The following is a 16,424-nucleotide window of genomic DNA, read 5'->3' on the forward strand; positions in this document are numbered from 1 at the left end:
ATGCGGAACTAAAGGTGACAAGGTAGCTAACCCCATTGCTGTTGCAGATAATTAAACTTCCTGAACACACACACACACACACTGAGGCAGACTCACAAAAATCCTTAAACCCCTGTGCACATGTCCAAATACACACACACACATAAAAAATATATATATATATATATATATATATATATATATATATATATATATATATACACACAGACACACACACACACGTATCATATACACATGGGCACAAATACATGGGGAAGGCGGCGAAGGCATTCAACTTGAAAGGGTGAAGGAAGACGAGCCAGGTCATTTCACGGTATCGCTAGGTCTTTTCCTAAAACGTCCCGTACTGCTCCCAGCGCATGCCTGCGCGCGCGTGTCAGTCTATTTGTTGGGCTTTTGGACCGGGCTCTTAGTTAGCAGCCATTAGCCCAGCCGTCCGTCAGCGAGCGGGCGGCCCCCGTCTCCGAAGGCGGCCGCGGGGCATATGCCGGCCGGCCGGCCGGCTAAAGACGGCGTTTAGAGGCCCCCCCTTCGCGTCCGCGGATGGGCCCGAATATTCCTCAGGGGAGTGAGTGTCAAAACCACGTCGTCGTGACAAAGCGCCGTCAAGGTTAAGGCTGGCGAGTACTACGCGCCTCTTGTCCGGCTGTGTGCTTCCGCGCTTATCGTACGTTGAAAACAAATGGCAAAAGGCGACTCCACCCGCCGTTGGTTCGGAAAGGGCCAAACCTGGATGTCGGCTACAAACCGGGAGATGAAAGCGCCGGGAGGCTCGCCCCGACCCCGACCCCAACCTAACACGTCGCAAAGACAAAACGTGGCGGGGACGCTGACATCAAGTGCGTGTTTTTCCTACCCGAGGTTAGACGCCGCACAATAAGGTCAGAGTAAGCGCGCGGGCGCTTTTACCGCCCGAGGTTAAACACGTGCGCGTGCGAGAGCAACGGCAAGGGCGGCGGCGGCCTCGGGCGCCCGTTTTTCCCTTGATGCTTTGGGACAGGCGCGCGCACCTGTCCTAGCTGGACACATTTGATGGGTCGGGCCCGCTCGGCTGACCTCCGCGCGCCCCCGCCGCCCGCCCCCCTTTTCCAAAGGGAGGCGGCAAAACGCTTGGGGGCCCGCGACGCTCCGGCCTTCGACCCCGGCCCACGCGAAGCCCGGATCGGGTCCGGGTCGGCGACAGACTCGGGAACTCGCCGCGCGCTTACGTCCGCCTTTTCCGCGCGCGCGGATTTTACGCCGCGGCGAACGGCGGCCGCATCTCATTTGGATTTGCCGACGGGGGCCGCGGGCCGGGGAGGAGCTTAAGCTTCGAGCTAAACGTTTCGTGACGAGCGGCGTTTGCTCCGCGGATCCCGCCGCTTGCCGAAACGGCTTCAAAGGCGGGAATCCGCGGCTCCGCTGCCAAAAAGTTTGGAAAATATCAAAAAGGACCTCCAACGCCATCCGGTAGAAAAGGCGACGACGCGTAAATTTGATGGATATAGGATTGCATATACATGTGGGACGGCGGAGGAGAAATTTTGTCACGCGACGTATACGGAACGAAGGAGCTCGAGTTTTTTCAAAACGGGAACGACTCGAAACGTTTGGCGTTTAACGGCAACGTTGCTGTCGGACGCGTCGTTGCGCTATTTTGGCCGATGTTCCAAAAGGAGAAGGGATCCCAACTTGGTACTTTAAAGCTACTGTATGTTGATGCGTTTTCTAAAACACCTTCGACGTCGCTGAAGGAAACAAAGGGGGACGGAAGAAGACGCTATCGGACGGTGGATTTGGAGTTTTAAACTACCGTTTACGCTAACTCTGCAGTGCGCGTGGGCCTTGGGTGCAAAATGGCCGCCCCTTTTCTGGAAATACGATGGCAGCCGAGGCCATCTGAAAGGCGCCGCGCCGCGCCGCTTCCCCCGCGTCTCGCGCGCCGGCCGTAAGAACGCCTTTTGCCCCTTCTGTTTATTTCGGCGAGGGCGGCCGCGCGGAGTGATTGACGGACGCGGCGGAGCGAGGCGCTCCAGCGGAAGGCGCGCGCCCGGGGGACCCGTCTTCACCTCCGCTCCGGCCGTGACAGCCTTCGGTGAGAGCCGCCCGTCATCTCCTCGACGCCGAGCCAAAGGACGGACGTGTTTTCAAAAAGTCCGCACGTACTTCAAGATGAGATTTACACTCGAATTCGTTTCGAGTGTCACGAAGTAAGTTATCGATACTTCAGTATCCGGGATTGAACGTCTGGCCCTTTTGAAAAGGGCAAAATATGCGCTCGGCGTCGAACGAGTCGATTTAAAAACTAGATCCACATATGTACGAAAGCGCCACCCCCCCCGACGCCCCCCCGCCCCGGATTGCCGGCTCAATGAGTCGGGACTAAACGGCCGGCGTCATCTTGCAGCTGTTTTCACCCTCATTAGCTACTTAGCGGCCAAGCGTGCTAACGCGCTAACGAGCGCTAGCTGCGTCCCCGCGCTCCCTTTCCACCGAGGGGAAAAAAATTCAAGTAGCGTTTGACTTTTCGGTTTGTCGGTTTTTCGAACGAGCTCCCAGCCCGCCGAGGGACGGAAACAAAACTCCGCCAAGGTTTACATGTACGTACTCTGAAGCTACGTATCTATTTGATGGATGCTAGCATGAAGCGACGTCACCCGGCTCCTCGTGCATTTTTTTTGAAGTTGAGCAAAAATGACTGAGAAATTCAGATGAACGGACTGCGCCACCGCGGGGCGAAAATAAGGCTGGCCGACCGACGAAGAAAAAACAAAAAAAAGACCGTTCCGCTAAATATCGGAAATCCGCATGGCGTTTTGAACCCCTTTTTACGGGATGCGCGCCTTCATTTTGGGAGAAAAAGGCCGCGCGTCCTTTGGGAAGAACGGCGGTAACCTCGGGCCGCCTCATGCCTCCGACCTTTTGCGCCAGTCCGGGAGCGAATGAGCAGGGGTGAAGCCAAACGGCCCGCTTCCTCTCGGACTTTGCAAAGGCGTCCTCCCCGAGACCCGTCGGAAGCAGAGGGGAGGAGGCCGCGGGGAGCTGGCGGGCGCGCCGTTAACGTTTGCCTGGGCCAATTAACCGCAGCTCCGTATTAAGGAAAGGTTAATAGGACCTCAAGAGGGCCAGACAATCAGGCCGGGGCCTCGTTAGCCGCCCGCTAGTGTCTCCCGCGCGCCGCATTAGCATCCGGGGCTAACGGCGGACCGCATCTGCTCCCGCCCTCCCTCGTCCCCCTTTTGCTTCGGGCGTGGACGAGCGCTTCTCCGCGCTTCTCCGCGCGTGCCCGGGCTCCTTCAACTTAGCGTTAAAGGCCGCTCCTTTGCCGTCATTGCGTAGCCGGTGCCACATTTCCTTTCCCCAGAATAGAACCCAATGAAATACAATAGAATGGAACGGAATCCCTTGGGCGGCGGCACCGTTGGAAGGAACGGCGGGGAGGAAAAAAGGGCGGGAGGCGTCCCCGGGTTAGAGCCGCCGTTTTCGGCCTTTCTCACTTCCTTGCTTTGCTCGGCTCGCCTCCCGCTTCGCTTGCCGCTCCCGTCGGGCGAAACGGAACGGCGGCGCGCCGGAAGCGCCCGCCCGCGTTAATTCCGGCGGCGGGGGCGACCGCCACTTGACCGGCCGACGACGTTTTCCCGCCCCGGCAGCGGAGAACGCTAGGTGCGCGCCGCAATTTGCCGCCGCGCCGCTTTGACGGCGACCGGGCCGCGCGCTTGAAGCGCCGATCGGCGACGACGGCCTTCCGATGGCGCGCGCGCCGCTCGCAGATGGCGCCCGGGCAAAAACATGTCAAGTGTACACTTGGAGTGCGTCGGTGCCGCTCCGCTGATTGCGCAAACGAAAGCGGAGCGAAATGCTCAGCGTGACTCAAGTCCACCTCAAGCAACCGTGTGGAGTCCTTTGAAAAAGGGTTTTTTTCGTCAAGAACTCATCGGAATATACATGGCGGACACGCGGAGGGCGAAGCTTTGGACATTTGACCGCATCTGGCGCCCGCCCCTTTTTTAGGTGGCTCCGCGCCGGGGACGCCGTTCCCTCTTTCGTTTTGGGGCCGGACACCTCGGCATTCCATCCGTCCTCGAGCGGGTCGAGGGCGTCGATTGATCCGGGACGGGAGGTCCGGACTTAAAAAGGGTGAAAACACGTCCCCGGCATCCGATGGATTCGCCGCGTTCGGTCGCTCGCGTGGACGGAGCGCACAAGTAACGGCGGTAAAGGCGGGAAAGCGCCGGCCGCCGTCTTATTGTTTGAGGTATTTTGTTCACGGACAAAACGGAAACGCGAAGGCCGTTTTTTCAAGCGGCGCGCCAAAGATGGAAATGAGCCCAAAATGAGGTCGACCGCTTCCTAAAGGCGTCAGCCGCCGGGTGGCGCCGTTGGATCAAAACAACGCGGCTAAACCCGCTCGCCGTGCGGGAAACGCCAAAGCGCGTCTAGCACCTAGGGATGAGCACAAGGAAGCGTTTGCAAAAGCTGATTTTGTTCCGTTCCGGTTTTGACACAGTTGCCCCGCCGTCTTGCGCGTGGAAAAGAGCACAAGCGGATCCCAAAACCAAGGGCGCGTCTTATATTTGGGGGATTGCGCTAGCGCCCTGGAGCCAAAGGACGCGGGCCAGCGCGGCCAAAACCCGCTCGCCGCGGCTTACGGGCCCTTCCCTTTCCTCGTCCTTCCGTCCCCGCGCCGCCAATGTCCTTAAGTCCCCCCCCCACCCCCCCCCCGAGGTCGCCTCCCCGGGCGGCTCTCGTTACGCCGAGCGGCCCGATTCCAACTACCAATCGGAGAGGCCAAAAGAAGGCCAAAAAAAAGCTCGGAAGCATCCGCCTCATATCGGCCAGAGACCAGGGTTAAACTTCATCAACCGCGTTGATGCGGCGGCAGATTTTCAAGCAACCGCGTTGATGCGGCGGCAGATTTTGGGGCGCTGTTGTCGCATCTCTGCTTTTTAGAAGACCCTTTTCCACGGTTTTATTTCCTTTTTGTCCCATACACACACACACACACCATTCAATAGACAAAAAGAAAAAAACACGACCAGTCATTCTTTTCCTGGAAAGGAACTGTGAAATGGATTGCTCCAAAAAAAAAAACTATTAAACGTTCATAAAAAAAAAAACGATTAAACGTTAATTTTCAATTAATTCACAAACACATATTTTATATGTGTGTGTGTGTGTATATACACACACAATTAATTCAAACACATATGTGTGTGTGTATACACACACACACACGTTTGTGAATCAATGGAATATGAACGTTTAATCGTTTTGTTTGAAGCAATTTGTTTATGTATGTATATGTATGTAATAATTGTTCATAGTTTTTTTTATGCAATTCGAGCCAACAATTAAAATGACCCTTTTATCTCATGACATGCAAAAATCAGCTTTACGCGACACAAAAATTGCCATTTCAAGAATACGTGGGCCTACAAGCCGGAAAAAAACCCTATTTTCAAAGAAATGCGTCGAAAAATAATGTCTGTGTGTGTGCGTGTGTGTGTGTGTGTGTGTGTGTTCGCGCGCGCGCGCGTGCTGTGACGGGCCACTCGCGCCCCCCGACGAACAAAAAGGGTACCGCAGATGCAACAACTCGTCCCAAAAGACGCACGCACAAAACGTGGCGTCCGAGCCGCAGCGATTCGAGCGGGCTCGCGTCGCGCGTGCACGCGCGCGTGCAAAGTGGAAACAAGTGGCACAATATTCCTTCAAGGAAACACAGGGGGCCTTTGGGGGGGGCGGGGGGGGGGGGGGGGGGCGTGCGCCTGCCGCGATCGTGGAGCGAATACCAAGCAGAAGCTGGGGTTAGGGGAACAAAAAAAAAAATCAAACAAGCTGAAAGTTGGACGGCATTTGCACACCGGCTGAAGCGATTGGAAAATTAGGAAGCGGCAACCCGGAACGACGGCGTGACTTCACCTGGGAAAAACTGCGCGGCCGCGAGTCCCAAAGGCGCCAAGTGGAAGACGAGCAGGCGCCAAAACAGCACGTGATTCCCGGCGTCCATCGCTTCTTCTTCTCGTTCTTCTCCTCTCCTCTGCCTGTCAACTTTCACATGCTCGCCGGCGAAAAAAAAAAAAAAAAAAAAGTCCGAGTGATGGATTTCGGTGTCACATCGGCGGCAAAGTTGCGCTTGTTCCGGCGGGCCCGTGCCAACGGGCCAACGGGCCAACGGTCTGGCCGGAAGACGCTCGCGCACGCGCACGCACGGGGGCGGGCAGGCTCGCCTGGCAGACGCTGGCTGGCTCGCTCGCCGACCGGCTCGCCGACTGCCCGGCTGCCGGCTGGAGCCTCGCCTAACTCGCGCGCCTGCGAGGAGATCGGCGTCTTCCGGTGCCGCCGCTTTCAAAATAAGAGCGAGGCCAAGGAAGCCAGGAAGGGGAAAAAAAGAATGGGAGAGAGGGAGGGAGGGAGGGAGGGAGGAAGCGCGAAAGGAGGCGGCGGAAAATAAACAAGGAAGACGCAAACGGGAGGAGAGAGGAAGACAAAGGACAAAGGGAAAACGCGGAAAGGGAAGAGGGAGGGACGCAAGGAGGCCTCGGAAAATAATCCAAAAGGAAGGAAAGGAATAGAGGAAGAAATTCACTTGGAGACAGTTGGGAGGAATTGCTATTTTCTGAATGTCACATTGAAGCCAATGTCCTTTTCAACTGATTTTTTTTCTGTTGTTTTGCAAAGAGCGCCACGTAATAAATTGCTTTTATTTTGCTAAAAGCGCACGAGCGTTTCCGGCGCTTTGCGCTAGTTTGACGACGAGCTTTGGCCCCGGGTCCTAGCGCCGGAAGCCTCCGCAAGCGGCCTCGCTGACGTCAAATGACGGGCCTTCCAAACAAAGACCGCACGTCGGCTTTTTCACTTTTCTTTTCAAATACAATCGAGCTCGAATCGTTGTCACCGTTAGCTCCCAGCTCCACGCGTCGCTCGAGCCGCGTCGAGTCCGAGGCAAAGGCGGGATCCAAGCCCGCTTTGGCGCCGGCCGTTTAGAAAAAGGCTCCGAGCGCCGGGGCTTCCTTTGCAAACCGCAACTCCGCCCGGCCGGGCGTGACCTTTGCTCCGGTGAACGTTTAAGCGGAACTAAAGTCGCACTTTGGATTGTATGCTTTGGATTGATTGCTCAACTATGCATGGGGGAGGGGGGGCGAGGAAGGAAGGAAGGAAGGAAGAAGGAAGGGAAGAAGGAAAGAAAGAAAGAAGGAAGGAAGAAAGAAGGAAGTAAAGAAGGAAAGGAAGAAAGAAGGAAAGAAAGAAAGAAAGAAAGGAAAGAAAGGAAGAAAGAAGGAAGGAAAGAAGGAAAGGAAGAAAGAAGGAAAGAAAGAAAGAAGGAAGAAAGAAGGAAGGAAGGAAAGAAAGAAAGGAGTGAAAGAAAGAAAGGAAAGAAAGGAAAGAAAGAAGGAAAGAAGGAAAGAAAAGGAGGAGGGCTCCATTGGCTTGAAATTGGGTCGCGCAGGTGACGACGGCGCGCCGGTGACGTCAGCCACCCCCAGCAACCCGCGCGTCTCGTCCCGCCAAGGACGCGCGTTTCGTCCCGCGCTCAAGGTCGGCATCGGGACTCGGCGGCGGCTGCGGGCGTCGCGTCACGCGACGCGACGCCTTGTCGCGCTCGCCGGCCAATTTCCAAACAAATGGCCGTCGGCCGCGCGGTGACGTCACAAGCATCGTTACCATCGATGGCCTAAATGTGCACGTCATCTTCACCTACTCACAGCGCGTGCGCGCGCCTCTATGGTTTTTCTGAAGCACTTGTGCTTGAATTGCATTTTGCTTGCGATGTCTCTCCGCTGATGTCCACGGGATGTATAGCCCCCCCATCCTTTGATATCAGCTCACGTTTCGCCAGGCGCGCACGCGCGGGCAAAACGTGGCGACGCACGCGCGGATGCGGGCGGGCGGGCGGGCGGCCTCAAAGTCATTTCCATTAGCGACGACGGCGACCTCCGCCGAGATGGCTGACGTCACGCCCCGAGACGGCCGAAACAGCTTCCCCGGCTACCTCCCCCGCACACACGTCACCTCCACAAAGCTTCGAGTAACCTTTGAAACGCACTCGGGTCGAGCGGGTCGACGGGCAAAAGGAAGCGGTGCTTGGCAAAAAAAAGGGGACCGACTCCACCGCGTTACTTTTCAAAGCGCGCGAGCGCGCGCGCAGCCGGTCGCTTCGAGAAGCAACCGAGTCACAGGTGTCAAAGGCCATCCCATTTGACTTCCTGGCTAAAATGGCGCGCTTGCCGGTCGTCCCCAACGCTTTTTGCCGCGGCGGCCTCCGACCTCCAAACGCGCTCCGAACGGATTTGGCGGACGGCGAGGCGAGCGACTTCCTCCTCCCTCCCCGGGTCCACTTTCAAAGCGCGGGAAGGGACTGGCCGCTTTTGCAGAAGGGGGACGAAGGGGGCGCCCTAACCCCCTAGGGTTAGGGTAGGGCGAGCGCGTCCGCCTGGGCCTCCGACTTCCTCCCATCTTCCTCCCTTTCTTCTTCTTTGACTTCCAGGTGCCAGCAAGGGGATCCGCATCTCGATTTTTTTAGCACGGGCCCCGCCCCAAAGACAGGCCAAGGCTAGCGTTTTGCTTTGGCCTCAACGTTGCCTCCGTTGACAGGAAAAGTTGCATCTCCAGAGGGACTGTCGGCATGAAATTTGGCAGGCGAGGGTACGGAAGACGCGCGGCGGCCATTTGGACAATTGCTACGTTTCGCCTCACTGGACGAGGCGAGGAAGGCGCGACGCCAAAGGCGGCGGACGTCGGCCGTCTCGCTTCGAATCGGACGCTGCGCGGTAGCCCGTCTGTGGCGTTTGGCGTCCTGGTCAGCTATAAGGCGCCGGCGTTGGGTGGGGGCAAACGTCCACAAGCCCATTAAAGGCGCACCCGTGACCCGGCGCGGCCCCGCAATCCCGTTAACGGCGAGACGGGATTAGGGCGGCCGACGCCGAGCCTCGTCTTTCCCTTGCGCCTCTTCGCGCAGGTGACGAGAAAGAGACGACGACGGCGGCGGCGGCGGCGACGGCTCCGTCGCGGGGCCTCGCTTTGAGGTTGATTGACAGGTGCGGAAGAGGCGGGAAATCCTCGCGCTGGATAATCCTCGCCACTAAATCTAATCCCGCCGCGCGCGCTCTACGGTGAGCAAACGCGCGCGTGCGCCCCTACCAGTCTGTGTGACTGCTGGCGAGAGATAACGCGGGCGGGGACAAATTCTTTTCCCTCAACACACGGCGCAAACATTTTCGCCTTCCTTTCCTTTTAGTTCTGTTACTTAACGATGGACGAGCAACGTTTTGAACACGTGTTTTATTTGTTCGCCGGGTACTGGATCTATTGTTTGTTTCGGCATGAGGTCATCGCAAGGCGTTCTGGACTCGAGCAGACAGCCGCTGCTAAACTGGCGCCATCTAGTGCAAGACAATTGCCAATGCATGCTCCGTTCGCGCGCTCGACAATCCAAGCAGGGGACTTGTGCGACGTTTCAAATTTTGCACCAGGACTTTTCCAACAGGACAGGACGAGGACGAGGACGAGGACGAGGACGAGGACGAGGACGAGGACGAGGAAGACCGGGAGGGAGGAAAGAAGGGCAAAAGGGCCGAAATCGAATCCCGGCACGTCCCCCCCCCCCCCCTTCCCTTTTCTCTCCGACCGACGAGGAGGCCGTCGACCCGGGTGCTCCGCCGCGACATTTGAACCCGAGTTGCATTTCTTCCCTTTTAAGGTTTGTGCGCCGCCAATTGCGGAAAACGTTTCCGTCAACGGCCGCCCGACCGCCAGCGGGAAACGGCTCGGCACGCGTTCGCGACAAAGTCACCTTTAATGGAGAACAAAGCCGAGGGACAAACGCGTACGCTTATTTACAGGCGCCTACTTTTTTTTTTTCCCGCCCTGGCCTCAGAACTGCTGCACGATGACTTTCTTCTTGCCGTCGTAAGCGAACCTGTTGGCGCGGAACGCCTCGCTGTCGTAGAACGACGACAGGTCGTGGATGTTGATCTGACGGGCCTGGGAAAAAATAAAACCGATGAAAACGGCGACGTCGCCCGGCGACAAAAAGACGGGAAGCGCGGCTTTGACCTTGTCCTGCAGGTCCTTCTCGGGGACGTGGACGGCGTGGTCGGCGCGCGCCCCGTAGCGGCTCGTCTGGTAGGAGAGGCGCTCGGCCGTCAGCCGCTTGAGGATGAAGAGCAGCAGCTCGTCGTTGTCCTTGCGGTAGGCCAGGTAGCGCGAGAAGGTCTGGCGGGAAGGCGGGAGGGTCAGCCTCGGCGGGAAGGCGGGGCGCCCCCCGGGCGCCCCCCCCCCCCCGGCTACCTTGCGCATGCCGCGCACCACGCTGAACTTCTGCGTGTCGATGAAGCTCTCCAGCATGACGCGCACGGCCATGTTGACGTCGTCCTCCGTCACGTAGTCGCGCAGGTGCATCTTGGCGTGCGCCTCGGCCATGCGGATCATGGACTCGATGTGGCGCACCGTGATGGGGATGCTGCCCGTCGCCTGCGTTACGTGGAACGTAAGCGTTGAAAAAGGGCCGCCGGCGAACCACCGGGGTTCTCCACAGTAAGATGGCGTCTCATCATTTTGCGTGCGCGTCTGACCATAGACTCCTTGCGCAGGTCGCTGTAGATGCGCGCCACTTTGTCCTGGTCCATCTGGTTGAGTTTGGGGTGAACCTGCAAAACGGCGCCGCCGTGAACCGGGCGGGCGGAGGGACGGCGGGCGGGCGGGGCCGGCGCCACCCACCCTGTCCTTGGCGTAGATGACGTACTTCCTGAGGAGCTCCTGGGGGACGGGCGCCACGTTGGACGAGTTGGGCAGGAGCATCTCCTCCGAGGCCGCGCCCGCTTCCTTGTTGCCCGGGTGGTGCTTGACGTGGGAGCCCACCACGAAGCGGGCTAGCATCTCGTCCTGCGCCGATAAAAGGCCTCCTCGTTAGCAAAACGGAGGGGCGGCCGGGGGGGGGTGGGGGACTCAAGTAGCGGCCGGGGTTACTGCATGCATCCACTAGACGGCGCTGGGGGGCCTCAAAACCAAACCGTCAACCCAACCGACGGGGAAGGCCAATCAAATCGAGTTCAAAACCACATACTTATGCATTAAAATCAAAGTGCGACCGGAAACCATCCAATATTCCTCTTCCGCATCCATTTTATAAAATGGCGTTTTCCGAGAAAAAAACTGCGCCTCGTCCTCACATAAATGGCTTACGGCCTTTCAAACGGGGTGTTATGGAAACGTTAACTAAACGCATTTTCGCCCCAAACGCGGAGGTACAAACGGCGACGAAGCTCCAGTATTTTGTTTTTCCGTCACGGGTTGCATATAGGGCTGTGGGTTTTGGAGAAAATTCAATTCAATCGAGCTCCTCCGTCTCGGATCGCAATAGCAGCCTTGGACCCCACTTCCGAGGAAAACGCCCATTCCCAACTGAAAAAGACAAAGGCGAATGCGGCGTACCTGCACGGGGTCCACCGTGTCCCTGACCACGCACAGGATATCGAAGCGGGACACTATGGGCTCGGTCAGGTCCACGTTCTCGGCGAAGGTGAGCGAGGGGTCGTACCTGCCCCCTGCAAGGACGCGCCGGCGTTAGCGGCGCCCCGCAGGCCGCTCGCACGCTCGCTCGCACGCCCGCCCACCCTCACGCCCGCCCGCCCTCACCGATGGGGTTGGAAGCGGCGATGACGGTGCAGCGGGCCTGCAGCGAGGTGACGATGCCCGCCTTGGAGATGGAGATGCTTTGCTGCTCCATGGCCTCGTGGATGCTGGTGCGGTCGGCGTCGTTCATCTGCGGGGGCGCCCCTTAGCGTTAGCCCGGGCGGGCGCCGCCCTCCCGGACCCCCCTCCGTACCTTGTCAAACTCGTCGATGAGGCAGACGCCGCGGTCGGCCAGCACCAGCGCCCCGGCCTCCAGCGTCCACTCGCGGCTGACGGGGTGGCGCCGCACGTAGGCCGTCAGGCCCACGGCCGAGGCGCCCTGGCCCGTGGTGAACACGGCCCGGCTGGCCACCTTCTCCACGTACCTGGGGCGGCGGCGGCGGCGGGTCACTACGCGCCCGTCGCCCCCGCCCCCAAGCCCAAACGGCGCCCTACTTGAGGAACTGCGACTTGGCCGTCCCGGGGTCCCCGCACAGCAGCACGTTGATGTCGCCTCGCACCTTGTGTTTGCCTCCTGGAGAGAGGCGGGCGGCGTCAGACTGAAGACGGCCCGCCGAAGACGGCCCGCCGAAGACGGCCCGCCGAAGACGGCCCGCCGAAGACGGCCGGGGAGCGCCGGGCCCGACTTACCGGGATTTTTGGGCTCGCCGCCGAAGACGGCCATGGCCAGCGCCCGCTTGATGTCCTCGTGGCCGTAGATTGACGGCGCCATGCTGGCGAAGATCTGGGCAGACGAAAAAAAACAAAAAACCAGCATGACGGGACCCGCGCTCCAGGCGGGGAACCGGGTGCTCCGGGGCCGCCTTTTCACTCCCCGGCCGTCGTAGCCCTCACCCTTTCGCCGACGCACCGGTCCTTGGAGAGAGCCACGACGGCCTTGACGTCCTCGTCCGTCAGCTCGGCCACTGCCGCGCCTTCGTCCCGCCGCGCCACGTGGTTGGCCAGGATGACGGTGGCGAAGACGGGGAAGCCGTTGGCCACGTTGAGCGACCCGTCGTAGTTGTTGTGGTAGATGCCCGTCAGCTCCTGGAGGCGCAGGTGCTCGGTCAGCGCGCCGCCTCGCCCTCCCCCGTCGGGCCCGCCCCGCCCCGCCCTCCCCGTCGGGCCCGCCCCGCCCCGCCGGGCCCGCCCGCTCACAATCTCGTCGCCGGGCTTGCAGCTGTCCACCAGGTCGGCCAGCAGGATGGCGTCTTTGGAGCGCGGCAGGCGTCCCGCCGCCACCTTGCCGGGACTCTCCTGGATGGTGATCCGCTGGTAGTTCTGGTACACCGTCTGACGGAGGGAGGGCGGCGCGCGGGTGAGAACCGGGACGGTCTCCGGGGCGGCGCCGGAGGCGCTCACCTCCTCCACGTTGATCTCAAAGGGGCCCTGCGACTGACACTCGGGGCAGGAGCCCGGTTTGACCTCCCGGTTCTGGGACTGGAAGAAGGGCCCCAGGACAAAGCCGCACTTGTTGCAGTTGTAGCGGACCATGGCCAGCTGCGGCAGGACCCCCGTGCAGCCGCTCACCACGCCGCCGGTGCGGATCAGCTGGTTCAGATGCAGCTGCCTGCCGAGAAGGCCGCGGCGCCGCCGTCACGTCGGAGCGCCGCCGGCGCGCCGGCGCCCCGCCGCGGCCCCCGCCCGTCACCTGAGCGAGCGGATCTCCTCCACCAGCGGCAGGTTGCAGATGCGCACGTGGATCTCGTGGGCGATGCGCTCGTATTTGGGGTACATGGCCAGCACCACCTCCTTGGCCGCCTCGTCAAACACCTGGCCGCCGGCGAGGAAAACACGGAGGGCCGGGGATGAAGCGGAAAAGGGCAAAGGAAGGAAGCCGAGGGAACGCCGGGAAGGAAGAAGAGGGGGAGGGAGGCGAGAAATGAGGGAAGAGCGGTAGGAAAGGAGGAGCCAGGAGTGGAGGCGCGGGCGACGGGAGGAAGAGGGGAGGAAGGAGGGACGCGCGCTCGGACGCCTTCTCATTGCGCGCGGCTCCAAGCCTCCCGGAAAGAAAGGGGGGCGGCGGGCGACGAGACGACGGAAAGGCGAGGCCCGTCGCTCGCCGGCGTCTTAAGACGAAAAAAGGAAAGGGGCGGGGGAGGGGGTGCCCGGGGGGGCCGACAAAGGAAGGAACGCGGGAAGCCCACCTTGAGCATCTCCATGGGGGCTTCGGGCAGGAAGTAAGCCAGGACGTGCTCCCTGGCGGCCAGGTCCTCGTAGTTGACCGTCAAGCTCTCTTTGTTCTCTGCGCCCGCGCACGCGCGCACGCTCGCTCGAGTTGGAGCCGACGCTCACGCGGGCGACCGGATCGAGAAGCCGCACCTTTGCACATGTCGCTGATCTTCTCCTTGAAGACGTTGCGGCCGCTGTCGTCCACGTGCGTGCGCAGGAAGTTCTTGAAGCGGTTGTAGATCTCCAGGCGCGGGGCGGGCATGGACACCCACTCCCTCACCGAGTGACCCTGGGGGGAGGGGCCGCGGGGTGAGCGCGCCCGGGAGCGCGCGTCGGCGGGAGGACGCCCACCTTCATGTCCTCCAGGTTCTCGATGCTCTCGATCATGTCGTCCTCCTCGCCCTCGGCGGCGCCCTCGGCCGCCCGCTCGGCCAGGCGCCGCCGCCGCGCCGCCGGGCGCTCCTCGTCCTCGTCTTCGCTGTCTGAGCGGCCCGGGCCGACGCGCAAACGCGTCAGCGAAGCGGCGAGGCGAGGCCGAGGCCGGGGCGGGACGGGCCGCGCGACTCACCGTAGAGCAGGCCTCTCCGCAGGCGGCCGCCGAGGCCCCGCCCCCGCTCCCGGTCGCGCCTCATCATGGCCTCCTCGGCGGCCGCCCGGGCCCCCGGGGACAGCTCGGCCAGGTCCTCCTCGTCCAGGTCCAGGCCCTCCGCCTCGTAGCGGTCCAGCGCCGGGATGGCCCGGTAGTCCCTGCGGCGAACGGCGAAACGCCTCGTCAAGGAACCGCCACCTTGTCGTGTGTTGCGGGACATCGGGTAAAACCCCGAAAGGGCTCGGGGGGTCTCAAGTACTCAGCCCTAATATTTCAGATTAAGGGGTCGGCGCGCAAGTCAAAAATAATCCAAATAAATGAGTCTCCGTGCCGAAACGCAACGTGTACGATAGTGGAGGGGAGGGGCTGGCTCGGGACAGAGGCAGGGCTAGGCCGCCTTCTTTAGGCGACGGGAAGCCTTTACCAAACGAGAAAAACTTTGTCCGCGGCTTTGCTGGGGGGCTCCATTCGGACAAAAGCCGTGCTTTGCCGCAACACAACAACGGGCAACCTTTCGTTCTCCCTTTTCGTCGATCGGCGGCCGCTCGACCCTCACCGCTCCATGCCATCCCCGATCAGCTCCTCGCCATCGCCGTCCTCCTCGTCCTCGGCCAGGGCGGCGTCCCCCAGCAGGCCCTCGGACTCGTCCTCGAAGGGGGGCAGGTCCCTGCCGGGGCTGGAGGTCAGGTCCCCTCGTCTGGAAGGCGGCTCGGGGCTGCCGGCGCCCGCCTGCTGCGACTCGGAAGAATCCTGTCCCCACCCATGGACACGCGTCATTTGAGGGGTCCGTTTCAGACCGAATAACTGCCAAACAGGCTCTTACGGCAAACACTGACTTAAATTCATCGTTTTAGTTCGAGTGATGTCTCTACCGCGTAAACTGTGATGGCAAAACGTGTTGGCAAAACTATCACCGTTGTCGGGATTTTTTGTTTGCCGAACCCGACGAAAGATTAGCGCGCAATTTAGTAGTAGCGCTCCATGGCGGACTTCGGCTTGTCTCAGTCTCGAAGTACAGTCAGCGTGACAGACGCGTTTAATCAATCGCGGCACGCGAAAACTTATTTGACGGAAATAGCGTAAGCCTCGGTCTCACTCGAGGTCGCTATTTCAACCTCGTATATTTGGATGTTGGTCGATGGAAAGTGTAGCAGCGTAGGAAGGAGAACATTGTCTGGTGAGGACGAAGCAAGTAGCAAAACGAGCAGGCACGTTCCGGTGGGCGCCTGAGACGGAAATCGAAAGCGCCAACACTTCGGGGCTCAGTTGAGGCAGACTGCATCTTGTTTCCGCCGAGTTCCCGACACCGCACAACATTTGGCGCCACGTTGACGACGTTCGCTAAGAAAACTAGACGAGCGAGAGGACGCGGAGGTACTCACAGCCATTGTCCGTTCGCTTGTCAAGTCTTCGGCTTCTACCAACGAGAGCTTCGCCTTCGCGCCACGGCTAGTCACGCGGTAGCAAAAGCCCGCGAAATCTCATGAATAATCAATTCCAAGTGACGCTTCAGCCTTTGATTGGACGAGGCGAGCGAGAGGGGGCGGTCACTTGGAACTCCTTGATCGGAGCGCTGCGCATGCGCACGGTGTCCTTCGCGATTGGGGGAAGTCGGCCCTCGTGGGAATTATCAGGAGACACAAAAACACGGAAGAGTGAATGTGAGTTTTAGAAAAACTATGCTCATTATAATAATTTATGGTTTATTGTCACATTAAAGAACGCCGTCGCTAGACGGTCCTGATACTGAAAAACCAACCCGTGAAAGACACTCCACGCTTTTATTTAGGTCAATTTCCCCACTTTTAAGAGTACGCGCTCAAAGCAAGATAAGTTCTGGTGACAATATTTTTTGGTTATGTTTGACGTCTTTTTTGTAGTGTCGAAACAAACAAAAACGTGTGGGGGCAACGGCCATACCTTGTTGAAGCTCTTCAAGGTGGTCAAGAACTCGTTGGACTGGATCTTTCATTTATATTCAAGATGTAAAGAAGCATTACGATTGACGGCTCGGGTTTGGCTATTATAGTCGACGCATATGATGGGGAAAGACAACAGGAGGCAGCTGCCC

At 59.6% G+C, this 16,424-nt stretch overlaps 2 protein-coding genes across 10 annotated transcripts in view; both read right to left on the reverse strand.

Moving 5' to 3' along the window:
- Nucleotides 1–6,334, reverse strand: part of ptprt (protein tyrosine phosphatase receptor type T) — a 53,491-nt gene extending 47,157 nt beyond the window's left edge. For 4 of the 9 annotated variants that reach the window (XM_088423363.1, XM_088423364.1, XM_088423362.1 and 1 more), the window contains exon 1: nt 5,902–6,333. In XM_088423363.1, the coding sequence (XP_088279489.1) occupies nt 5,902–5,989 (88 nt within the window). In that variant the 5' untranslated portion in view covers nt 5,990–6,333. Of the gene's footprint in view, nt 1–5,901 lie in introns of all 9 variants that reach the window. The other 5 variants (XM_088423368.1, XM_088423369.1, XM_088423367.1 and 2 more) reach the window with 2 other exon arrangements.
- Nucleotides 6,335–9,756: 3,422 nt separating this feature from the next.
- On the reverse strand, nt 9,757–15,861 carry mcm2 (minichromosome maintenance complex component 2). The gene is made up of 20 exons (XM_088424127.1): nt 15,736–15,861; nt 14,910–15,103; nt 14,333–14,511; nt 14,116–14,246; nt 13,915–14,053; nt 13,740–13,837; nt 13,244–13,365; nt 12,955–13,162; nt 12,751–12,885; nt 12,448–12,639; nt 12,244–12,337; nt 12,049–12,127; nt 11,807–11,978; nt 11,617–11,743; nt 11,413–11,525; nt 10,699–10,863; nt 10,554–10,628; nt 10,270–10,452; nt 10,036–10,194; nt 9,757–9,963 (listed from the first exon to the last, which is right to left on the reverse strand). The coding sequence occupies exons 1-20, from the start codon at nt 15,739–15,741 to the stop codon at nt 9,853–9,855; spliced, it is 2,682 nt and encodes an 893-aa protein (XP_088280253.1). The 5' UTR covers nt 15,742–15,861; the 3' UTR covers nt 9,757–9,852.
- Between the last annotated feature and the right edge of the window lie 563 nt (nt 15,862–16,424).

Source organism: Hippichthys cyanospilos, chromosome 9 (assembly GCF_059441005.1).
Source record: "Hippichthys cyanospilos isolate Australia breed blue-spotted pipefish chromosome 9, RoL_Hcya_1.0, whole genome shotgun sequence".
Lineage (NCBI taxonomy): Eukaryota > Metazoa > Chordata > Actinopteri > Syngnathiformes > Syngnathidae > Hippichthys > Hippichthys cyanospilos.

Bases quoted from the DNA above. Each gene is read 5' to 3' on its own strand.
- mcm2 (XM_088424127.1), bottom strand. The intron at 12,338-12,447 runs GTGAGGGCTACG...TCGTCTGCCCAG, and splicing joins ACCGGTGCGTCGGCGAAAGG to ATCTTCGCCAGCATGGCGCC. The intron at 10,195-10,269 runs GTAGCCGGGGGG...CCTTCCCGCCAG, and splicing joins TGGTGCGCGGCATGCGCAAG to ACCTTCTCGCGCTACCTGGC.